This window comes from Macaca mulatta, chromosome X (genome assembly GCF_049350105.2).
Source record: "Macaca mulatta isolate MMU2019108-1 chromosome X, T2T-MMU8v2.0, whole genome shotgun sequence".
NCBI lineage: Eukaryota > Metazoa > Chordata > Mammalia > Primates > Cercopithecidae > Macaca > Macaca mulatta.
In genome coordinates, this window is record NC_133426.1 from 158,890,899 (window position 1) to 158,912,132 (window position 21,234).

Here is a 21,234-nt window from a genome sequence, read left to right on the forward strand (position 1 = left end):
TCTGCATCCCCTAGCTGATGAGACACGACCACATCTCAGAGAGACCCCAGTTGGTGAGCCCTTCCAGTTCCCTGAGTCGTTTTCCTGAGTACCCAAAGTTGGGGTGAAGAGCACTCGAGGAAATTTAAGTCTTAAGCAACTCTTGGGCTCCTGTAGCCCAATGTCCGTTCTGATGGAGGAGCATTCCTATGTGGCCGGAGCCCTGTAACAAAACCCATTAGGATCCCCCTTGACCTCACTCAGAAGCAAGGCACGCGGGGTTACTGGAGGCTCAAGGGTACTGAGTGACCAGTCGTTGGGTACTTCCTGATCCCCCAAATTGTCCAAGTCTTTCAGAATGCAGATTCAGCCATGGCAGTCAAATTACCATACTCCCTTCACCATAAAATACAACTCTCGCGCACAGGCTCTTTCTTCCAAGAAAAACACACATTTCACATTTTGCAGAGAAGAGAGAGGACCCAGTGCCCCTTGAGGCGGATTCCCCGCCCAACCCCCCGAGGAGCCAGCCCTCCTCCCCCTCCCCCAGCCCGGCCCCGCCCTGTCTGTGTCTGGAGATGGCCGGGGAAAGACTGCAGAAGCCTGAAGGGGCGGGGGCCGGGAGGCGCGCAAGCTGCGGGCGGAGGCAGGAGCGCGCGCCTTTTTGTGCGGCTCCTAGCACCTGTCCGATTGGCTGGGTCTGCGCCGCCGTCGGAGTGGGCGGAGCCAGCAGCGAGCTGGGATCTGTGCCCAGTCGCAGCCAGGAGTGGCAGCAGACGGAGCGCACCTCGCAGCTGCCGGGCGCGCCCTGGGGGGAGCTGCGTCCGGCAGAGCTGCTGGGTGGTTGCTTTTCCCGGGCTCTCACCTCCGGTATCCGGGCCTACCCCCGCAACCCCTACTTCCCTTGCCCTCGCTGCTCTCTCCTTAGAGGCGACTCTGGGGAAGGGCCAGCAATCCCGCCTTCCCCGGCCCCAGTAGTGATCCACTCCCCACCCCACCTCTGTCGCTTTTCGAGGCCCCATCTCCCGCGCCTTTAGGCGCCCAGAACGCCCCAGCCATGGGCATCCGAGGCATGCTGCGAGCCGCAGTGATCCTGCTGCTCATCAGGACCTGGCTCGCGGAGGGCAACTACCCCAGTCCCATCCCGAAATTCCACTTCGAGTTCTCCTCCGCTGTGCCCGAAGTCGTCCTGAACCTCTTCAACTGGTAAGCGGGCACCGCCAGGCTAGGCATGGCGGGGACGGGAATGGAGACGGGCAGATAACCTCTGGCCTCTTGGACGGAGCGGGCTGGAGGGGACTTGGACCCGGGCTCGCTGAGCCCTGGCGCCCGGGCCCCTGCCTATTGGCCCCTAGAAGGGGTGAGGTGGGAGTGGGGTGTTGAAATGGAGCCCTGTGCTTCCGCCCACCTGTTACTGCGGAGCTTGACTGAGCCCTGCGTGTGCCCAAACCGCAGCCCGAGGGGTGGGGGCGGGAGTTGCCCTCGTCCCAGGATCTGCCCATCCATCCCCAAGGATTTAAGGTTCCCGGCAGCTTTCCCCAGCTTTGGCACCTGTGGGATTGGGGAGGAGGGCACAGGATGATGGGCAATTCACAAAACATAGACAGGAGAGACACCTGTTTGAGTCTACATTTTAGTACATTCCCTGAGGCGCCCGCGCGTGCATGCATGTGTTGAGGGGGTGAAGGACTCTTTCCAATGCGGCAGATAGAAATGATTAACTCAAACCCATCGGAGCCCAGACAGTGCGATCGTGTCTGAATAACCACGAATCGTGTGGTCTGGGATGGGTATGCTTTTGTACTTAGTCGTGTGAAAATATTTGAAGATTCCGGTTTTTTTCTCATTTTGATTTCAAGTTTGTTTGGATGTGCGAATATCTGAAGCCTTTACATGTAAATCACACAGAAATGTGTATTTGGGGTGGCCACAGATCCTGAGCTTTGGCACATGGGTAATGTGTGCTTGGAAACAGGTGGGAATGCATTGCTTTAATTTGGGAATAATTCATGTACACATTTTGGAATGTTGCAAAATGAAATTTTTGATTAAAGATGATTAGGAGTAATTTTTAACAATGTTTAAATGGCAAGCCAGAAATTAACATGTACTCATAAAAGGCGGGGGGGGGGTGGTGTTAGTTTGGCAAGGTTCCAGCAAACAGCCCTGCAGTGCCCTCAACCCAACATACCATACTGCGCCAGTGAACATGCACACATGCGCGCGCGCACGCGCGCACACACACACACACACACACACACACACACACACATTTGCAGGGGCTGACGTTCCCTGGGCAATGCGTCAAAGATTCGAAGAGTCACAGTGATGCCGGGGCCTGTTCTGATTCACAAGCCCTGTTGGGGAAGGAGCCCTGTTGAAGGTCTAGGTGAATAGGGTGAGCATGTCAGAGATCTCTGGAAAGGTCAGCTCTCCGCAGAGCTGGGGTGGGTCCACTTACCTATGCTCACCCAAGACACCTCCAGGGTGGAAGCACATGCTTAGCAAGAGAGATACCTGCTCCCAGAATAGATGTCTTTCCGAGGAGAGCTCTGAGCCCCAAGAATCTGAAATGGTTTGGTTGGATGAGGGTCATAAATCTCAGCTACACCAGCAAGGCTCTCTCTGTGTGTCTTATGCCATATGCCAAGTCTGGAAAACAGAGGTGTATAGAAACAAGGTTGACATAAAAGTGACTAAAAAATGCCCAGCCCTAGCCCAGGTAAGGGAAAATGTGACTTTGAGCTCATCTTACGAGGGCACTGAGAGTGAAAGATGACTTTTCCTGGGGCAAGCAGGTGCCCCTGGAGGGAGGACCCCCACCAACCTAGAAAACAGCGCCCAGGCTGATTGCAAGATGGGGCTCTTGAGGGGGCTGAGGTAATGCATTTTTCTGAGGGCTTTCATCTGCCCACTCTTCTTCGTCTCCCCTTCTCCTACCACCTCCTCTCTTCAACCCCCACAAGTCCTGCCTGGTAACAGGGATCCAGTCTCTGAGCCCCACCCTCTGGATTAAAGCTGGGAAGATAGGGGGGAAGAGGAGTCTGCGTCACCACTGCGCTTCTGGCTGACTCACCATGGGGAGGGAGGGGAGCAGGGAGAGAGAGTGTGTACACATATGACTGGACATGTCTGCGTATGTGCTGGAGAAGAGAAGGCCCTAGCAAGGCAACCACTGGCAAGTCGGCCCCAAATCGACCAGCATTTACTTATGACTTCTCTGTTTCAGCAAAAATTGTGCAAATGAAGCTGTGGTTCAAAAGATTTTGGACAGGGTGCTGTCGAGATACGATGTCCGCCTGAGACCGAATTTTGGAGGTAAGCCATATCCAGACACAAGAGAACTTGGGTTAGGTGTCCTAAAGCAGAGACACAGCAAGCCAGCCCTGCCCTGTAAGCTGACCAGTGGTACCCGGTGGGCTCTACACCTGTGCCTCTCCAGATCCCACCTTCCTGACTCTGCAGAGACCAGCAAGGAAGCACCCCCAGGCCTTCTGCACCCTGTAATATCTCTCACTTCTCTGCCTTCAGATACATGAGGGCCTTCTACCTCCTCCACACTCCCCTTACAATGGTGTGGCTGGCAAAGAGCGAAGCACAGAAATGGGTGTACAGGATGCAGCGTGCCGTGTTTCTCAGGCTAGAGTTTTCTGCTCCAGCTCCTGGGAGGACACATATTCTTCTACTTGAGCACATTCTTCACACCCTGGGCACTTGTCCCATTCAGCCAGTTCAAAACTGAGAGCATGGTCTTTTCTGTCTAGTGTACTTAACTCACCCAGGCACTGGACACTTCCACCTCAGCTCCCTCATTCCCAGTCTATTCAAGACACCGCAGTCAGTGTGGTCTTTATAAACCCAGATAGATCACCTCAGGAACTTTTAATGGTTTTATCTAACTACCAAATAAAATCCAAACTCCTCAGCCTACTACTCAGATCTCTGGTGCTGAAATTAAAACTGACAAAGAAACTGACACACAACCCCCCAGGAAAATCATACATCAGTTCCTCCCCCATTTTCGTAATTAGCCTCCCATTTAAAAAGGGCGACTAGCCTGGACCACACAACTTTAAGCGACAGGCAACCTACCCTGACCCCGCATAGCAACGGCAGCATTCCGTAGCCCAGGGGACACGTAGAAAACCTAGATCAAGGACAAACAAAAGAAATGGTCCATTAAAAAGAGGTTAGTTACATTCCAGCTCAAAGGAAGCTCCCACTCTAAAGGGTTAATGAAAGCTAATGATATGCATTTATGCATATGAATAGAGGTCTTCCAAATACACTCTGTCTCCACCCTAAGAAAACACAGCTGAGAGGATTCGGCCCTTGGGTAGACCAGTTTGGCCTGGGGAGCGCCACCGGGAAAACCAAGGTGGTAGCCCTGGGCCCTCAGCTTTGGAGGTGGGACCCTGAACTGGTGCTTCCCCCTTTGCTCCCTTGCTCCCTCCAGAGTCTGAGAGCAGAAGGCACAGCCCGAGGGATTAAAGCTGAGAGCATACTGGGAAGCTAGGATAGAAAGGCCAGAAGGCAGGCTCTTTCATTGCAAAAACAGCAGCGTGTCTTCTGGGTGGGTCCCCGAGGGATAAAGGTCTGGCCATATGGGAATCCAAGTGTTAGAGTACAGGCAGCACGTCCTTGTATGGCAGCGACTTTGGGATCTTTTGGATTAGTTGCACCAAGCACCAATGGGTGACATGGGAATAGCTACTTCGTTTTTTTGTCTTGCCTTTCTCACGTTTCTCAGCAGAGACTGACCAACAACCATTTGAGTACACCAACCACATTCTCCCCACTGTTTCAGGGCCAGGTTGCCATCTCTGCAGGCATCCAGGGCCGGGGGAGGGAACAGGGGCAAGAATCAATCTCTGGGGAGGGTTACCCTAAGCTTTGTGGACGTGCACACCTGCAGCGTGTGAGAAAAACTGGATCCCTGGCTTGATTTAGCCAAACAGATGAAGGTAGGAGGGCAAGGACAACTCAGGACCTTCTAGCATTTAAACAGAAGGGGGCACCACAGGCTTTAGGTCTGAGGCTGTTGCATGGTGGGTGTGGGAGGAGAGACCAGTTGATGGGATAGCTGGGCCAAGGCAGTCTGCGTTTGGGGACTCCAGGGCTCCCCCACTAGACACAGAGTCAAATTCCCCTGTGTCAGAGGTGGAGTAGAGTTTCAGGGCATACCTCCCCTCACTTCTGCACATATACCCCACATGCAGAGGCCTCACTTAACTGTGGTCCAGTTCAAACAAGAGCCTTATTCCTTCCTTGCATATGGAGGACAATGAGAAGAGGAGGAGGATGAAAAGGAGGAGGAGGATCCAGAGAAGATTAACAAAGCCAATTCCTTCTGGGCAAGAGAACTGGGACTGTGCATTGTGGCAAAAGACCGCCCTTGAGGGCTTCACCTAGCTTAGCACCTGGCATGATTTAGGCACCCCATGTTGTGAAGGAATGAAGGAGATATTTTCATCATTCCTTCATTCATCTGCTAGGTAGGAAGAGGAGTTGAGGCAGCAAAGGTTCCAGGAGAAAGGGAGGTGATTACTCCCACCACTTTTCCTGCCTTCCTGAGGGGGCAGGGTGGGACAGTGATGTACTGGGGCCACCATCCTAGACGTGGTATTTGGACTCCTTATCAGGACGTTTCTCATCCCCCACCCCCACCCCCACCTTTCTATCCGTTTAAGGATATGACATTTCTCATGCCCCCCACCCCCATTATCCATTTAAGGATATGGGATTCCTCATCTAAATTCTCATCCTGACCACTACTAGCACAAAAGGTTCCCCTTTAAGGGGATAACTTAGAAGAATGTCCCCTTCCTCTGAGCTGCATCCCTGTGCTACTCATGGCTTGGTGAGGGGAATGTGAACTGCATTTCAGCTCCCGCTTTCCTTTCAACTAGGAGTCCTAGTTGAACTAGGTTTCTGGCCTAGCCCTTCGGGGTCGTCAGCATTCCACCATAAGGAAAGGAGTTGCCTGAATCATGCGGAATGGTCTAGAGAAGTCTAACACTGAGGTGTAGCTGGCTGCCTGGCCCCTCTGGAGCTTGTTGCCTGCTTAACACAGCTTCCCTTCTCTAAAGGCATGTGGGGAGCCCAAAAGGCAGTCATTAAGAACTGTGTTTCTCGGAACTCCTGTCACCACATAGCACTTTTCTGGGGCTTGTTCACAACAGGCCTGGATGCTGGAGTCTGGGCTGTACCCTAACACAGAGGCTCATTTATTTCACGGCTGCCATTCAGATGCTTATTCCCAATAGAGCTTTCCTTTGTGAAGCTTTGGGTTTGGAATAACACATTTCTCTCTTTGCAGCTCAGCTTCTGGGCAATCAGCCTGCAGTAAAACCAGCAGGCTGAATTGCAAGCATCATGCATGTTTCCCTAGCAGCAGTGTGATGTAATACATGGAGACTTAAGGGCTTTGCTGTGGGACTGGCTGTAGAAAGCTTTGAGCTGAGGAGCGAACAATAAAAATGCATTTGCCCACAGTGCCTTACAGTTTACTACATATTTTCACATCCATGAACACATGTGAGTCCTGCAAGTGGACAGTGCTAACACCTGGGTGTGAAAAAAGCTAGGAGGCAGAAGTACACTAACACAGACATTCACACACTGTCACACTCACACATTAACACACACAATTACCCTCTCCTGTGCACTCACCCAGTCACATGAACACGCTCACAAATTCATTCTCACACATAGACACACCCACTGAGCATGATCACACTTTCACTTTTACTCACATATTAGCATGCTCACATACACCAAACACACAAGCCCACATACACACATGATCATATGCACGCATTCACTCAAACTCAGACATGCTCACAAACACATGCAAATTTATTCACATTAACACACTTACATGCACACACATTCACTCACACAAACATGCTCACACATCCAAACACCTTCACGAATTTATTCACACACTTTAACATGTTCACACACTCACACTCACACATTTACTACACACGTTACATACAATACCACACTCAAATTCACTCACACATTAACACATACACACAAACATGCTCCCACATCTACATACACATATGAATATACTCACATTCACCCACACACAAATATGCCCACTCACAAATTCACTCAAAAACACGACACATATAAACATCCTCACACGCAAACACATGCTCACACATACACACATAAACATAATCACACCTTCATTCATGCAAGAGCATGCTCACATACATGAAAGCACTCGCATATTCACTCACACACGTGAACGTGTTCACAATATACTCACAGATTCACTCACCTGAAAATACGCACATCTGTATTGATAGGTGCGTGGACATTAACATGCTTACACACACACTCTTGCATTCACCCACACATGAGCATTCTCACATACACGAACATGCTAATATAGTCTTCCATATACATGACTATGCCAGTACAGGTGGACACATCACTCAATACACAAATATTCTCATGTACACTTATGTCAACACAACTAGTTCACAAACATGAACATGTGCATGCGTTCACTCACACATGGACATACTCACAAATACACAAACACATGAACAGGCTCACATATCCTAATACATGCACACACTCACACATTCACTCACACTTCCACACAAACACATACTTATGGACATGCTCATAGGTTCAGTCCCACAAAAACCACCCTTACATATTCACACACAGACATCCTCACATAAACTCATATGTATATGTTCACACATTCACTCTCACACACAGACAAGCTCACGGACATGCATGGTCATACCCTCACTTGCACATGAACACAATCATACACTCCCACACGACAACACACCTACACATATTCACATGCTCACAGATTTACTTCCATACAACACACTCAAGAGCACAAACATGCTCACACATTCACTTACACACAAACATGCTTACACACACTGGCACATTCACCTGCACATGAACACACAAATTCACTCACATGCACGAACATACTGATATACACAGCTCACACAATCACACACATGTACTCCCACAAACATGCTCACACATTCACTCACACACACAAACATGTGCACACACAACCATGAATCTTGGCCCCTGCTTTGGGGCTCATTGTTTTTCAGTTTTTATCAGGAAAACGTTTCGAAGGAGTGCTTCATCCCCTTACGTTCTCTTTCTTTTGCCCTGACCCCTTCCTTTGCACATATCGTGGGCCAGGCCTCGCTCTAACCATGAGATCAGCGCTATCACTATCCCCATGTTACCCATGAGGAGACTAAGACTCAGCAGGGTTAGGCGACTTACTCAGGATCACACAACTAACAAGTGTCAAAGAGGGTTCAAACCCAGGCAGTCTGGCTCCCAAGTTTATGCTCTTAACCTTTATTCTACCTTTCATGTAATTGCGTCTTTCTGTCTTCTAGGTGCCCCCGTACCTGTGAGAATATCTATTTATGTCACCAGCATTGAACAGATCTCAGAAATGAATATGGTAAGTGTGTTAGTTCCAGCCATGGGGTTGGGAACAGAGGACATGGAACAAGGAGCAGGCTCATAATCCAAGTCCAGTTGTTCTGACCTGTGACAGAACTCACATAAAGGAACAAGGTTGGTTTGGGACACTGCAGCCACTCAGAATAAAAACTACATTAATTCAACCCCTCCACAACACCACATCCAGAAACTTGGTTCCAGATGGATTATAGACTTAAAAGTGAAAGGCTTATGAAGCTTTTAAGATAGTGTAGAACACTGGCTTTGTGTCTTGCAGTAGGATTTCTTTGAAAAGACACAGAAAACACAGACCACACAAAATAAATCTAGTAATTTCAACTACATTGAAATTCTGTGTAACCAAATTTATGGAACTCCTGTTTTACAAAACAAACAAAACCATTATAACAAGTGTGAAAGGATCAATCACAGTGGACTAAGATACATGCAGCATGAAGAACTGATATTCAAAATATGCATCATTTTGTGAATTAATGAGAATATTTTTAAACCAATAGAAAAATTATCAGAAAATGTGAACAAGAATATCACTTCTGTGAAGAAAATTAAACAGCAGGTAAATATATGAAACATATGAAAAGATGCTTAGCCTTGTTAGTCGTGCAAAATAAAACCACAGTGAGAAGCCACTACATACCAGATTAGCAATATTCAAAAGTTAGACAATACCAATGTTGATGAAGCAGAAGCATTGGGAACCCTCTGCAGCTTTCTGGCTCTTGGCTCTCGGCAGGGATATAAAGTGGAACTTCTACTTCATCATTTTTATTTCATCACGCTTTTGGTATGCATATTCACATGATAATCTGTGTGGTACATTCATATATTATCCAGAAAATCAAGTGAACAAATTATAATTGCACATGTCCACCTGAGTGAATCTCACAAAGATAATGTTGAGTGAAAGAAGCAAATTATGAATACATACAGTATTATTTCATTCAGATAAAATTTTAAAAACAGGTCCAACTAAGCAATATGTTTTCCAGCAATACATAGACAATAAAACTCTAACACAAAGCAAGGGAATTATCATAAAATCTAGGATAATGGTTGCTGCTGGGGATGTGAGGGAAATATATTCTAGAAGAGATACATTGGGGTTTGAAAGTTATTGGTAATATTCTGTTTCTTAACCTGGATTTTAATTACACAAGATACATTTTATTCTTTCTTTAAACATCTGTATGTTTCATGCACTTGTATATAGTTAGGATATACTTCATACACTTGCATACACACGTGCATGCACACATACACACATACCCTACACACACCAAGGACGGAGCGCTGGACAACCAAACTTACAACTGGGGTTTACATTTATCTTCCCAGGACTACACGATCACGATGTTTTTTCATCAGACTTGGAAAGATTCACGCTTAGCATACTATGAGACCACCCTGAACTTGACCCTGGACTATCGGATGCATGAGAAGTTGTGGGTCCCTGACTGCTACTTTCTGAATAGCAAGGATGCTTTCGTGCATGATGTGACTGTGGAAAATCGCGTGTTTCAGCTTCACCCAGATGGAACGGTGCGGTATGGCATCCGGTGAGTCCCCTAGGGGTCTGGGGATGTCCCAGCAGACTTCTTTCTTCCTACGGAATATTCTACAAACACACTCTAAGGGACACACAAAGGCACCCACTGCTTTCCAAACCTGTCTTGAACTTCCCCCTTCACTTGTTCGACCTAGTAGCCAAAGTGGAAATTTCAGTTTCCCATAGACACCCTTAGCTGTTCTGTCCCCACACCTTGGTTTCTGCTGTTCCTTCTGTCTGGATTGGTCAGTCTTTTCCCCCTTTCCATGAATTGAAACCTTGCCCACCCTGAAATCCCTAACTCAAATGCCCCCTTGGTCAAGAAGTCCTCCTTGATTCCCTCAACTGAAAGACTTCTTCCTCCACCTTAGTGTTGCATGCATTCTGTTCTTTGTCTTTTCTCTCCCACGCAGTGAGGGAGGGAGAAGATGAATGCTGAAGTCCATGCAGTGAATGAGGGGGCCTGCTTTCTGCCATCAGTCATATTTGCATCATGCAGGGCCCCCAGGAGTGCGGAGGGGCAGAGTGTGTGTGGCATGGGTCTCTGGTCTATGGCTCTCCATACACACAGAACAATTGCAAGCTGAAACTCCTCACTAGTCTAGTTATAGCATAGGAGACAGTCACCAGGGTTCTCACAGTGGCATCTCTTACAAACTGTCTCCAAAGACATATGCAAGAGATCAGTTTAGCTCAGAAAATGTGTCTGAGAAGTAGCTACCAAAGTTCGGCTCTTACGGTTTTTACAGATCTAATCTGGGTTTCTCTTTCTCTGTGGAGCTCTTGCTCCATTCTTTTCTTTTTCCATCCCCTTTCCCACAGACCCAGGCTCTGGAATCAGAAAATAACAAGACTCACAGGGAACAGGTCACTGGTCACACTTGTTCTACTTAAAGGAAGAATGAGCTGAATAATGCTACATGGAGGATTCATAGAAGGGAGAAAAACACACATGCACTCACACGTGCACGCATACACCATATCCAGTGTACAAAATGGAAATTATTTCAAGGAAGCAATTGAAAGGGACTCAGCTGGGGTTAGCAGATGAGAAGGGCAGAATAAGGGATGGGGCAGAACCTCTCAGCTGAGGCTGTAGAGAGCTTGTTTTATCTTCTCTCCCACTGGACACTTCTCCCACTTTCTCAGAACCTCTGAGACCCCCTCAGGTTCTTCTTCTTCTTCTTCTTCTCCTTCTTCTCCTTCTTCTCCTTCTTCTCCTTCTTCTCCTTTCTTCTTCTTCTTCTTTTGAGATGGAGTCTTGCTCTGTTGCCCAGGCTGGAGTGCAGTGGCATGATGTCGGCTCACTGCAACATCCACCTCCTGGGTTCAAGCAATTCTCTTGCTTCAGCCTCCCCAGTAGCTGAGAATACAGGTGACTGCCACCACACCCGGCTAATTTTTTGTATTTTTAGTAGAGACGGGGCTTCACTGTGTTAGCCAGGATGGTCTCCATCTCCTGACCTGATCTGCCTGCCTTGGCCTCCCAAAGTGCTGGGATTACAGGCATGAGCCACTGCGCCTGGCCAGATTCTTCTTATGGATGCTCCCACCACGTTGCAACTTAAAGCTCCTGCCCACTTCATGTACTGTCAACAGTGCCATGGCCCACCACAGATATGTTTATCCCTTCTGTCCATTTCATACCCGCTGACATTTTGCTAGTCCCCAATACCCACATAGGCCTGCACCTCTGGCTTGTGTACAGATGTGGCCAGAGGCAGGCCTGGATTGAGGCTCCCAAATGTACATGCACACTTGAGACCAGCACTTCACATTGCATCTGGAGTCTCAGCTGATTTGGTGTAGCACAGTTTTCTCTTGCTAGCCTCACTCCTTCTGTAGGAAGCACCCCTTTCCGTCTCTGCATTCAGTTTCCTCCAGGGCCCTTCCCATCTGACACCCTGCAGTTTTCTGACGTGCCAGCCATACATGTGTTCTCTGTTTATGTGCTGCCAGGTCTCTTGGTTACTTTGTCACATACAAATTTCCTCTCTCCTTTCTACACATGGGTCAGTCCTCAGGGTAACTCTTCCCTCCCCACCCCTGCAGTTTCCTCAGCAATGGTTGTTTGCCTAGGCTTGACTCACTTTCTCCTTCCTTTTTGTTTTCCTTTGCAGACTCACCACTACAGCAGCCTGTTCCCTGGATCTGCATAAATTCCCTATGGACAAGCAGGCCTGCAACCTGGTGGTGGAGAGCTGTACGTGTCTCTTATGGCCCCCTCTTCCCTACTTGGGGCTGTGGTGATCAGGGAAGCAGAGGCTAAATTGACAGTAAAAGGAACAGTGTATCTCCTGTGCTCCCTCCCTCCCTCCATTCTCTCTCCCAAAATAAATAGATGCTAGAGGATAGATAGATGATAGAAATAAGAGAGAAAGATGGTAGAGAGATAGATAGGTGATAGATGATTTATTGATGGATAGATGTATAAATATGGCATCTGGGACTAGGTGGTCTTTAGAGCATAAACGGTCCTCTGGGAAAATGTCACCTTCCTATTGGGAAAGTGTGTGCAAGTTAGTGGGTAGGAGCTTGTAGCATGTCTTTTTTCTTTCTTTCTAAGAATCTGAGACTACCTCTGTTTCTCTCCTTCCCAGATGGTTACACAGTTGAAGACATCATATTATTCTGGGATGACAATGGGAACGCCATCCACATGACTGAGGAGCTGCATATCCCTCAGTTCACTTTCCTGGGGAGGACGATTACTAGCAAGGAGGTGTATTTCTACACAGGTGGGTCTGACCCATTCCTTCTCTCCTGTCTCATGTCTCCCTTGCACCTCCATAAACTCCTAGTGGCCTCTGATTTTGGCTCCTAATCTCTGATGCCTCCTTTTCCATTTCCTACTGGTTCCAGGCCCCCTTAATAAAGCCCCAGTGGCTCATCCACTGCCAATGAGGAATGGCTGTGGAAGCACTTAGCCAGGCTCACAACACTCTGCAGGTGTGAAAGATTCATGCTCCTCTCAGGGCTGGTCTTTCACCCTCCATCTGCTTGCACTTTGGGAACATCTCTTGCCTCACCCATTCCAAAACTTCACCTAACATGGAGCAAGTGAGAAAGGAAGGTGGAGAGAGCAGACTTGCTATGCTCATGCGCCTACTGAGATATGCCATTGTCACTGGCCTGCTGGTGCAACAAACAGAACCAGATCCGTGGTCCGCCCAAGCTGGATGCCTCTGGATGGAGTATTACAAGCTGAACTGCCCATTGCTCTCCCCTCCTCCCCTCCTTCTCCATCCTGTACCTCTCCACCCTGCAAATGCCCCTCAGCCCTGCCACCCTAATTCCAGCGTGTCTCCTTGCCAGGTTCCTACATACGCCTGATACTGAAGTTCCAGGTTCAGAGGGAAGTTAACAGCTACCTTGTGCAAGTCTACTGGCCTACTGTCCTCACCACTATTACCTCTTGGATATCATTTTGGATGAACTATGATTCCTCTGCAGCCAGGGTGACAATTGGTAGGTTCTGTCTCTGTCCCTTGACGGAATTTGGGTCATTTGGCTCAAAAAAAGTTGAGAGTAAGGAAAAAGTACCTGGAACAGTGTGTGACTACACAGGCAAGGAAATAAGGATTTTTCCAATAGACATTTGTACCTACGTACAGGTGCACAGCCAATCCCCAGTAGAGAGACCAACATTAGAAACAGATGTGAAAAAAAAAATCAAGGTTGCAATCTTGGCCTGTTGAGCCCCGAGTACCAGAATTCATTATTTCTTGAATCCATAAGTAAATGGACAAGTCATAAGTTTAGATCATAGGGGCCATTAAAAGCGGGCTAAATCACAGGGTGTCTGAAAGAGGAGCTGAGGAAATGAGGAGAGCAGCAGAAAGACAGCCTGGTCAGGATTAGGAAGACCTTGTACTTTATGTCTAAGCATGGGGGGCCATGAAAAATTTTTGAGCAGTACCAAGAAGAGACCTAAGAGATCAACTCCCTGGTTTGTCTGGCCCCACCCAGCAGAATGTCAGTGTGTCCCAGATCCGGGTCTGGTTTCTCCTTCACCATCTGTGGGCAGACCCCTCAGCCTCCCTCTTTAGGAGTACATTCTGGACTAAAGCTTTATATTTGTGTGATAGTTTAGGGCTCAGAAAACCTTCCCAATAACTAAAGAAAGGCAAAAGGGAAAGGAGCCATCATAGGACAAGGTGGGGCTGAAGATGTCAATTGCTATGAAGCCATGGCTAGAGGTTTGAGACTTGACCCTAAGAGCAATAGGAAGTCATTGAACCATTGAAGCATAGGCTGAGTTTAAAGATGGGGGAAAAGGAATAAAGAGAGAGCTGAAGGCCTTTGCTGTGGGCCCTCCTCATCCCAAATACGATGTTTGGCTGTGGGCCCAATAGGTTGCCAAGAATCTTAGCCATCAGAGGAGACTAAGCCTGTACTGTGTTGCTTACAGGCCTAACTTCAATGCTCATCCTGACCACCATCGACTCACATCTGCGAGATAAGCTCCCCAACATTTCCTGTATCAAGGCCATTGATATCTATATCCTCGTGTGCTTGTTCTTTGTGTTCCTGTCCTTGCTGGAGTATGTCTACATCAACTATCTTTTCTACAGTCGAGGACCTCGGCGCCAGCCTAGGCGACGCAGGAGACCCCGAAGAGTCATTGCCCACTACCGCTACCAGCAAGTGGTGGTGGAAAATGTGCAGGTTTGACTTTTTGACTGACAATCAGCTTTCCCTGAGCACCTCTTGAGCCCAGGCTTAGCGCTTTTGACCCTTTTGCATTTCTTAGCTTTTTAAATATGCACACACACACGGGCACACATGCAAAACACACACACACACACAGAGCACACACACAACATATAAGAAGTAGTACTATTTCCCATCACTCTTTTATAGATGATCATTGTCCAAGGTCACAAGGCAAGTAAGTGGCAGAGCTAAATTTCTCCAGACCTTTGGACTGAATTTGGTCCACTTTGCATGCTTCCAGAGCAGGCAATGAAGCTGGAAGGGAAGATGGGCACAGGGAGGCTGAAAGGAAGACAGTCACCGGAGAGACTGGCCTACCTACCCCTCCTTCCTTGGCACTTCAGACTCCCAAGGCAATGCTGAGGCTTTTGCTGTGGGCAGTATGTTAATGCCCAGCTACCTCCCTCCTTCGCAGAAAGCCCGGTCCTGCCTACCTGAGCAGGCATCCACCCACCACACAGCACTCCTGAGGGAGCAGCTGCCCCCAGCGAGACACTGGCTTGGCAGCCTCCATAGCCTTCCCTTGCATGCTAACAGCCGATTGGTCCTGTTCCTCACCCCTTGAACAGCAGAGACCCCAAGAGGAGCTGGCTCTATCTGTCAAAGAGATCAGCAGTAACATTGCAAGTGCTGATGAGGGAAGTCCCTTCCCTCCTCCCTCCCCCCAGTGCATATCCATCTAGGCGATATGAAACTGATGAGCCTATCCATTATCTCCTCAAAGGATGGCCTGATTAACGTGGAAGACGGAGTCAGCTCTCTCCCCATCACCCCAGCGCAGGCCCCCCTGGCAAGCCCGGAAAGCCTCGGTTCTTTGACGTCCACCTCCGAGCAGGCCCAGCTGGCCACCTCGGAAAGCCTCAGCCCACTCACTTCTCTCTCAGGCCAGGCCCCCCTGGCCACTGGAGAAAGCCTGAGTGATCTCCCCTCCACCTCAGAGCAGGCCCGGCACAGCTATGGTGTTCGCTTTAATGGTTTCCAGGCTGATGACAGTATTATTCCTACCGAAATCCGCAACCGTGCCGAAGCCCATGGCCGTGGTGTTACCCATGACCATGAAGATTCCGATGAGAGCTTGAGCTCAGATGAGCACCATGGTCATGGCCCCAGTGGGAAGCCCATGCTTCACGATGGCAAGAAGGGTGTGCAAGAAGCAGGCTGGGACCTTGATGACAACAGTGTCAAGAGTGGCTGCCTTGCCGTTGAGGAGCAACTCAAGTGTGATACTAACAGTACCTGGGGCCTTAATGAGGATGAGCTCATGGCCCATGGCCATGAGAAGGACAATAGCTCAGAGTCTGAGGATAGTTGCCCCCCAAGCCCTGGGTGCTCCTTCACTGAAGGGTTCTCCTTTGATCTCTTTAACCCTGACTACGTCCCTAAGGTTGACAAGTGGTCCCGGTTCCTCTTCCCTCTGGCCTTTGGGTTATTCAACATTGTTTACTGGGTATACCATATGTATTAGTCCCCCAGTGCTCCAGAAGGGCAGGAGCACTGTGCTGTGCTCATTTCACAGTTTCTTTTGGGTTTTTCCCTCTTTCCTTTGTTCCTTTTATTTTGTGGTTATTTGGGCAATCCAATGAGTTCATACTTCTCTTTATAAACATGAGGTGGGGAGTAATTGGAAGGAACATGTTCTAGCTGGAAGGGAAGGGATTGAGTAGGAGTTGGAGGTAAACAGCACATGGATTTCCTTTCCAGCTAGAAGACTCTCACCTTTTCAAAGACTTATAACAAGGAATAAGCATAGAAAAGCCCCTGGAAATGTTTAGAGGACAGAGAAGAGCCAGGTTGGGGAATGGGGCAAGGATCTGGGCCTTGCCCACAAACGTTTCTGGGGGCTTTTCTGTCCCCACTGAGGTGTCAACATTTCTTTTTCATTACATATTTTCTTCTTTTTTTGTTTCCTCCTAGGGATTATGGATCTTGCTCACCCTCTGCTTAGGGCTTTATAGAAGAAAGTCAAGCTGGGTTGGGCTGGGGTTCACAGCTAAAGGGCTAACCATGGCTTGGAAGTTCAGGGAACTGCCTGTAGGACACTTAGGGAGCATTTGTAAGTGCCTTTCCCCCACTGTATTTGCTGCATTTGAGTGTGGTGTTTAGATGCAAGGGTGGGAGGGGAATGTGGGTGAGTGGGGCTGCAGAGTGAGACATCAGGATGAGAGAGCACATACCCAGCTTGTGGGGTTGGCAGAGGGTGGGGGATGATGTCAGGTTGGAAATTACACAGTTGAGCTGGCCTCTTCGGAGGGATTGGAACTTGTCTTGCCTGTATTTCTGCTTCAGAATGCTTGACAATAGAGATTCAATACATCTGTCTAAGTGAGGAGTTAGCTTTCTATCAGTTGCTGAGTTGATCACCAGTTACAGCATTTGGTGAATAAACACTAAGGTTAGGATAATTCACACTTGCTCTTTTACCATCTGATCTAGACTAGCAGATGACTATCTATTGTAAATCTATATACTAATCCTTTCTATTTGTCTAGTGCATAGTAAGTGTCAACAAGCTCCCTGACCCATTACATCACTGAAGCCTCACAGGAGCCCTGTAAGCCAGGGAAGGCAAAGCACATTGTCCCCAGTGTTCCAAGGAAAATGAATGGAGCTTATGCCGCATGCTTAAGGATGTGCAGCCAGTGAGTGGTAGATCCACCCCACTTGCTCTTTCTTGTCTTTTTTCTCCTGACTCTCAACTGAGGAATTCCCTTTTCTTCCCTCCCCAAAGAGGGTGCTCCAGAGAGCCCCCACCACATCCTACAGCACCTGGGGCATCTCTGCAGGAATAGGCTGGCGACAAGCCAATGAACGTGATGTGAGCAGGTGGAGAACACACTCTGCCCACTGAGCAGGGCCCCTAACGGAAGTAGGACTGGCCAGCATTCCAACTTGCCAAGCAGCTCCACCTCACTGATGGAGGTTGTGAGGGAGTGAACTTCGCTGAGCACTCAACATATGCCGCCTCTTCCTCCCTATGCAGTCTCTCCCTCAGTCCCTTAGCCCTCTACCCACTCACCCTTTTAACTGTGCTTCTGTGTTTGTGTTTCTGTATATACCTGGGTGTATGCATATGCATCCGGGTGGGTGTGTGTACATATACAACCATTTGAGAAGCTGTACAGTCCTGTGTCTAGTGGTGTAAATCTACATTGGTGTGTATAGAATTGTATCTACAACATGTGGATGCATGCCTGTGTGTGCACATCCCTGTAAAAGTGTGGCTTATGTATGTGTTTGTGTGCTTGTGTACACTGAGTCTATGCTGAGTGCATGTATATAAGGGCATGTCTGCATATCTATGTTTATCTGATTTGGATGGGTGTGAAAGGAAATACCCCTGAAAGCATATGTATTCCCTGTTGGTGACCCTCTAGAATCACTAGAATTCCCTTGGCCTGCTCCCATACGGTGGAGGGGCCCTATTTGGCCGGGCTGCTTAACTGACTGTTTCTTTCCAACTTCCTGTTCCAGGGAGCAGCATCTCCCGGTTCCCTTCCACTCTTTGCCCTGTCCCTCCATCCATCTGTGCTGTCTCCTAGATAGAAGACTGAGGAAGTGAATGTAGTCCTAAGAAGTGGTGAGCTAGTGCCTTGAGGTAGGAAGTGGTCAATCCATGGAAGAAGCTGCAAGTACTGAGCATTTCACTTTGTCCTAGAAGAACATGTTTAGGGGTAACAGGCTGGGGAGTGAGGCTGAAAGAGGCATTGAGAATAGACACTTGCACAGTCACACACACATACACACACACAAATCTTGTATGACATTTGAAAACAAGAAAGTTACCACTGGAAGAGCTAAAATTGCCTCTTTATTTTTGGATACCCCATATAGAGATTCAGGTTGAGGGGAGAGCAGTGACCCCATGTCTGAAGCTCCCAACATGGCTATTGACAAGCTGGCTTCTTGGAGCCTAAGCCTTGGTTGGTTGACGTGGATTTGGGTCTCCAGGACCCTGGAGATGCTTTCATCCTTGTGGCAGCAAGCAGTTCATTTGGGATAAAGCCATAAAGGGAGATTGGAGCAGTGGGAAGAAAAGGAGGGTTTTAAGATTTGTCTGGAAGCAATGCACATGAAGGCTTCACAGCACAGAGGAAGGGCAGCGAGGCCAGTTGTAAATATCTCTATAGATCCATAGAGCTAGATATAATATTATACCTTAAACAGAATATCTTGCCCTAACGTGCTGCAATGAGAGCAGTTGAACTCTACTGCGACTCATACTCTGTAGGTTAAGTGTCAAAATGAGGTGGAGATTTGGCAGTGACACCCTTTCAGGAACGTGAACCTTCTGAGTTTGCTACGGATTTGGTCATTTTAGCCTGCACATTGCCAGATCTCCCCTTGTTGAGTCTTGTATGTGGTCTGTCGTCTGCGTCATTTGAGTCCTCAGCTGTCCCCAACCCCTTCCCAGCCCCACCCCAGCCTGCAGTCACCCACCCCCTATCCAGCTGGCTGCCTCCATCCCCTCCCTCTCGTCACCTCACACCAAGTAACTCTGGAAATGCAGAATGCTTGGTAGTTTGGAGCTTGGGCAGCATCTGGGATGCAGCAACCCCTATTTTACTCTTCTACCCACCTTCCATTTCTTTCCTTCTCATCGACTCCCCACCCCCGAGGATCCCTTCTTTGCCACTATCATGGGAAGGATACCCCTGTCTGTCTTCTGAAGTGTCATTTTGTTGTAGGGATGTGTGACACATTTCCTACCAACTTCTTGCCAGTTCCTTCTGCCGCTGTTAGGTGCCTTTGCACAGGTCATGGATGATCTGGTGGGTCTTAATAGAGCTTGTCAAATGTATTCTTACAATTCATGTCATCTTGTTAATAGCAGGGCTGCAAAGTCTTTGCATATTTAGAGCTGAGCTTTGCTGAGACTATGGCCATTCCTAATGAGGTTTCCTCATTCCATATATATAATAGCTAACCCTTAAAGCTATTAACTAATGAATGCATTTATTAAACTATCCACTCGCATGGTACCCTGCTGTGGTGATGAGCAGTAACTTTCTAGCGATTCCATAGCCCAACATCAAAGGAAATCGTGACTCGTCCTACTAAAAGTGTAGTGTGTTTGTGTTTGTTGTGTAGTGTCCTGTGATCAATATAAAATCTGTATTATCAGTGTTGGGTTTTCAGGGGAGGGTGTTAAAGTTTCTCTTTGATAAATTATGGAATAGCCCAGTTGTTCAGGGTCACTTCTATTGACTCAATTTGTGTGAGACTTTGCACTCACTATCTTGCCGGACGGACTGCATGCCCAGGATCAGCAATCATCAGCAGAGCTAAAGGTGCCCGAATTTAGCACAACTGGCTGTAGTGCCTGACACAGGGCAGTACTGGGGGATTCTTCAGAGGTCAGCCAAGTCGGTAACATTCTGTGAAGCAGATTAAATACAGTAAAATCAAACACATGCAGGTCTTCAGAAGTGATGCTGGGCCCAGGCAGTGAAAACCAAGAAAAGAGGAGAAGGACCAAGACCTGGGTGTTCTGGATGACCTGACCAAAAAAGGGGCACAAAGCAGCAGAGCTTCACGAGGTGACTAGGTGGCTTCTTTGTCCTCATTAAATGTACATCTTTGCATGAAAAAGACCTTGACTGGTCCGGACTTTAACAAAGTAAAATATGAAGAAACATAAAATTATGCTTCTGAAAAATATACTGAAATAAAATTTTGTAAATAGCTAAAAGAGAAAAATAAATATAATAGCAAGTACTCTACCAGGTCATTGTGTTTCTTCTCTGTTGGATTAGAAGATATTGCACAGGACAGCTGTCTGGGCCCAGGAAACCTCTGGCTTCCATCACTCACTTCCCATGGCCTTCCCACAGCTTTGCACATCGACCTCCTCATGCCCCGGGACAGTGGAAACCATAGTTTTCAAGCTGAGGGGAATTAGCAACAACACAGTTTAAATTAGTTTTGATTTTTGCAGAAGCCATTCTTAATCTTTTAAAACAAAACTTTTAAAACGGAACAGGCCACTGTGGTGCCAAAATACAAAGTGGAAGTTTAGTTCAATTTTACAGGGGGAGAGCCCCGACTTGAGCCCATAAGTCAAGGCTGCAGTGAGCCATAATCGTGCCACTGCACTCCAGCCTGGGAAATAGAGCAAGACTGTCTCAAAACAAACCAAAAGGGTTGGGGGAAAGAACCTAAAAGAAGTGATATCGTCCAAGGTAGTGTTCTCAAAGAGAAACAAAAGGGAGTAGAACTACGCCAGCTTCTTGGGAAGTCTCCCTCCAGTATCACTCTGGGTTGGGAAAGGAGGTTAAAAATTTATTGGAGATTATGGACCCCAGCTCTCCACCCACCAACTCCTCCCCACCCGCTTCTCTCAGAAGCACTCTGTGTGCCCTTGGACAAGACTTTGTTCATTTGGGAGCCTCTTCTAGTCCCGTCACTCCCTGGCCCCTGACCAGCTAGCTAGCCCATTCTGACCCCAGGCCAGGTGCTCAGAGCTGTACCCATTAAGGGAAGATTTTCCCTTGCCA

The 21,234-nt window shown here is 48.0% G+C and overlaps 1 protein-coding gene across 1 annotated transcript; it reads left to right on the forward strand.

Moving 5' to 3' along the window:
* Positions 1–732: 732 nt before the first annotated feature.
* GABRQ (gamma-aminobutyric acid type A receptor subunit theta) lies at positions 733–20,454 on the forward strand. Its single transcript, XM_001093973.4, has 9 exons — positions 733–1,185; positions 3,209–3,297; positions 8,388–8,455; positions 9,814–10,034; positions 12,145–12,227; positions 12,625–12,762; positions 13,340–13,492; positions 14,436–14,692; positions 15,465–20,454. The coding sequence occupies exons 1-9, from the start codon at positions 1,037–1,039 to the stop codon at positions 16,203–16,205; spliced, it is 1,899 nt and encodes a 632-aa protein (XP_001093973.1). The 5' UTR covers positions 733–1,036; the 3' UTR covers positions 16,206–20,454.
* Positions 20,455–21,234: the final 780 nt, after the last annotated feature.

Bases quoted from the DNA above. Each gene is read 5' to 3' on its own strand.
- GABRQ (XM_001093973.4), top strand. From the start codon at position 1,037: ATGGGCATCCGAGGCATGCTGCGAGCCGCAGTGATCCTGCTGCTCATC. The intron at 8,456-9,813 runs GTAAGTGTGTTA...TTATCTTCCCAG, and splicing joins AGATCTCAGAAATGAATATG to GACTACACGATCACGATGTT. The intron at 12,763-13,339 runs GTGGGTCTGACC...TCTCCTTGCCAG, and splicing joins GGAGGTGTATTTCTACACAG to GTTCCTACATACGCCTGATA.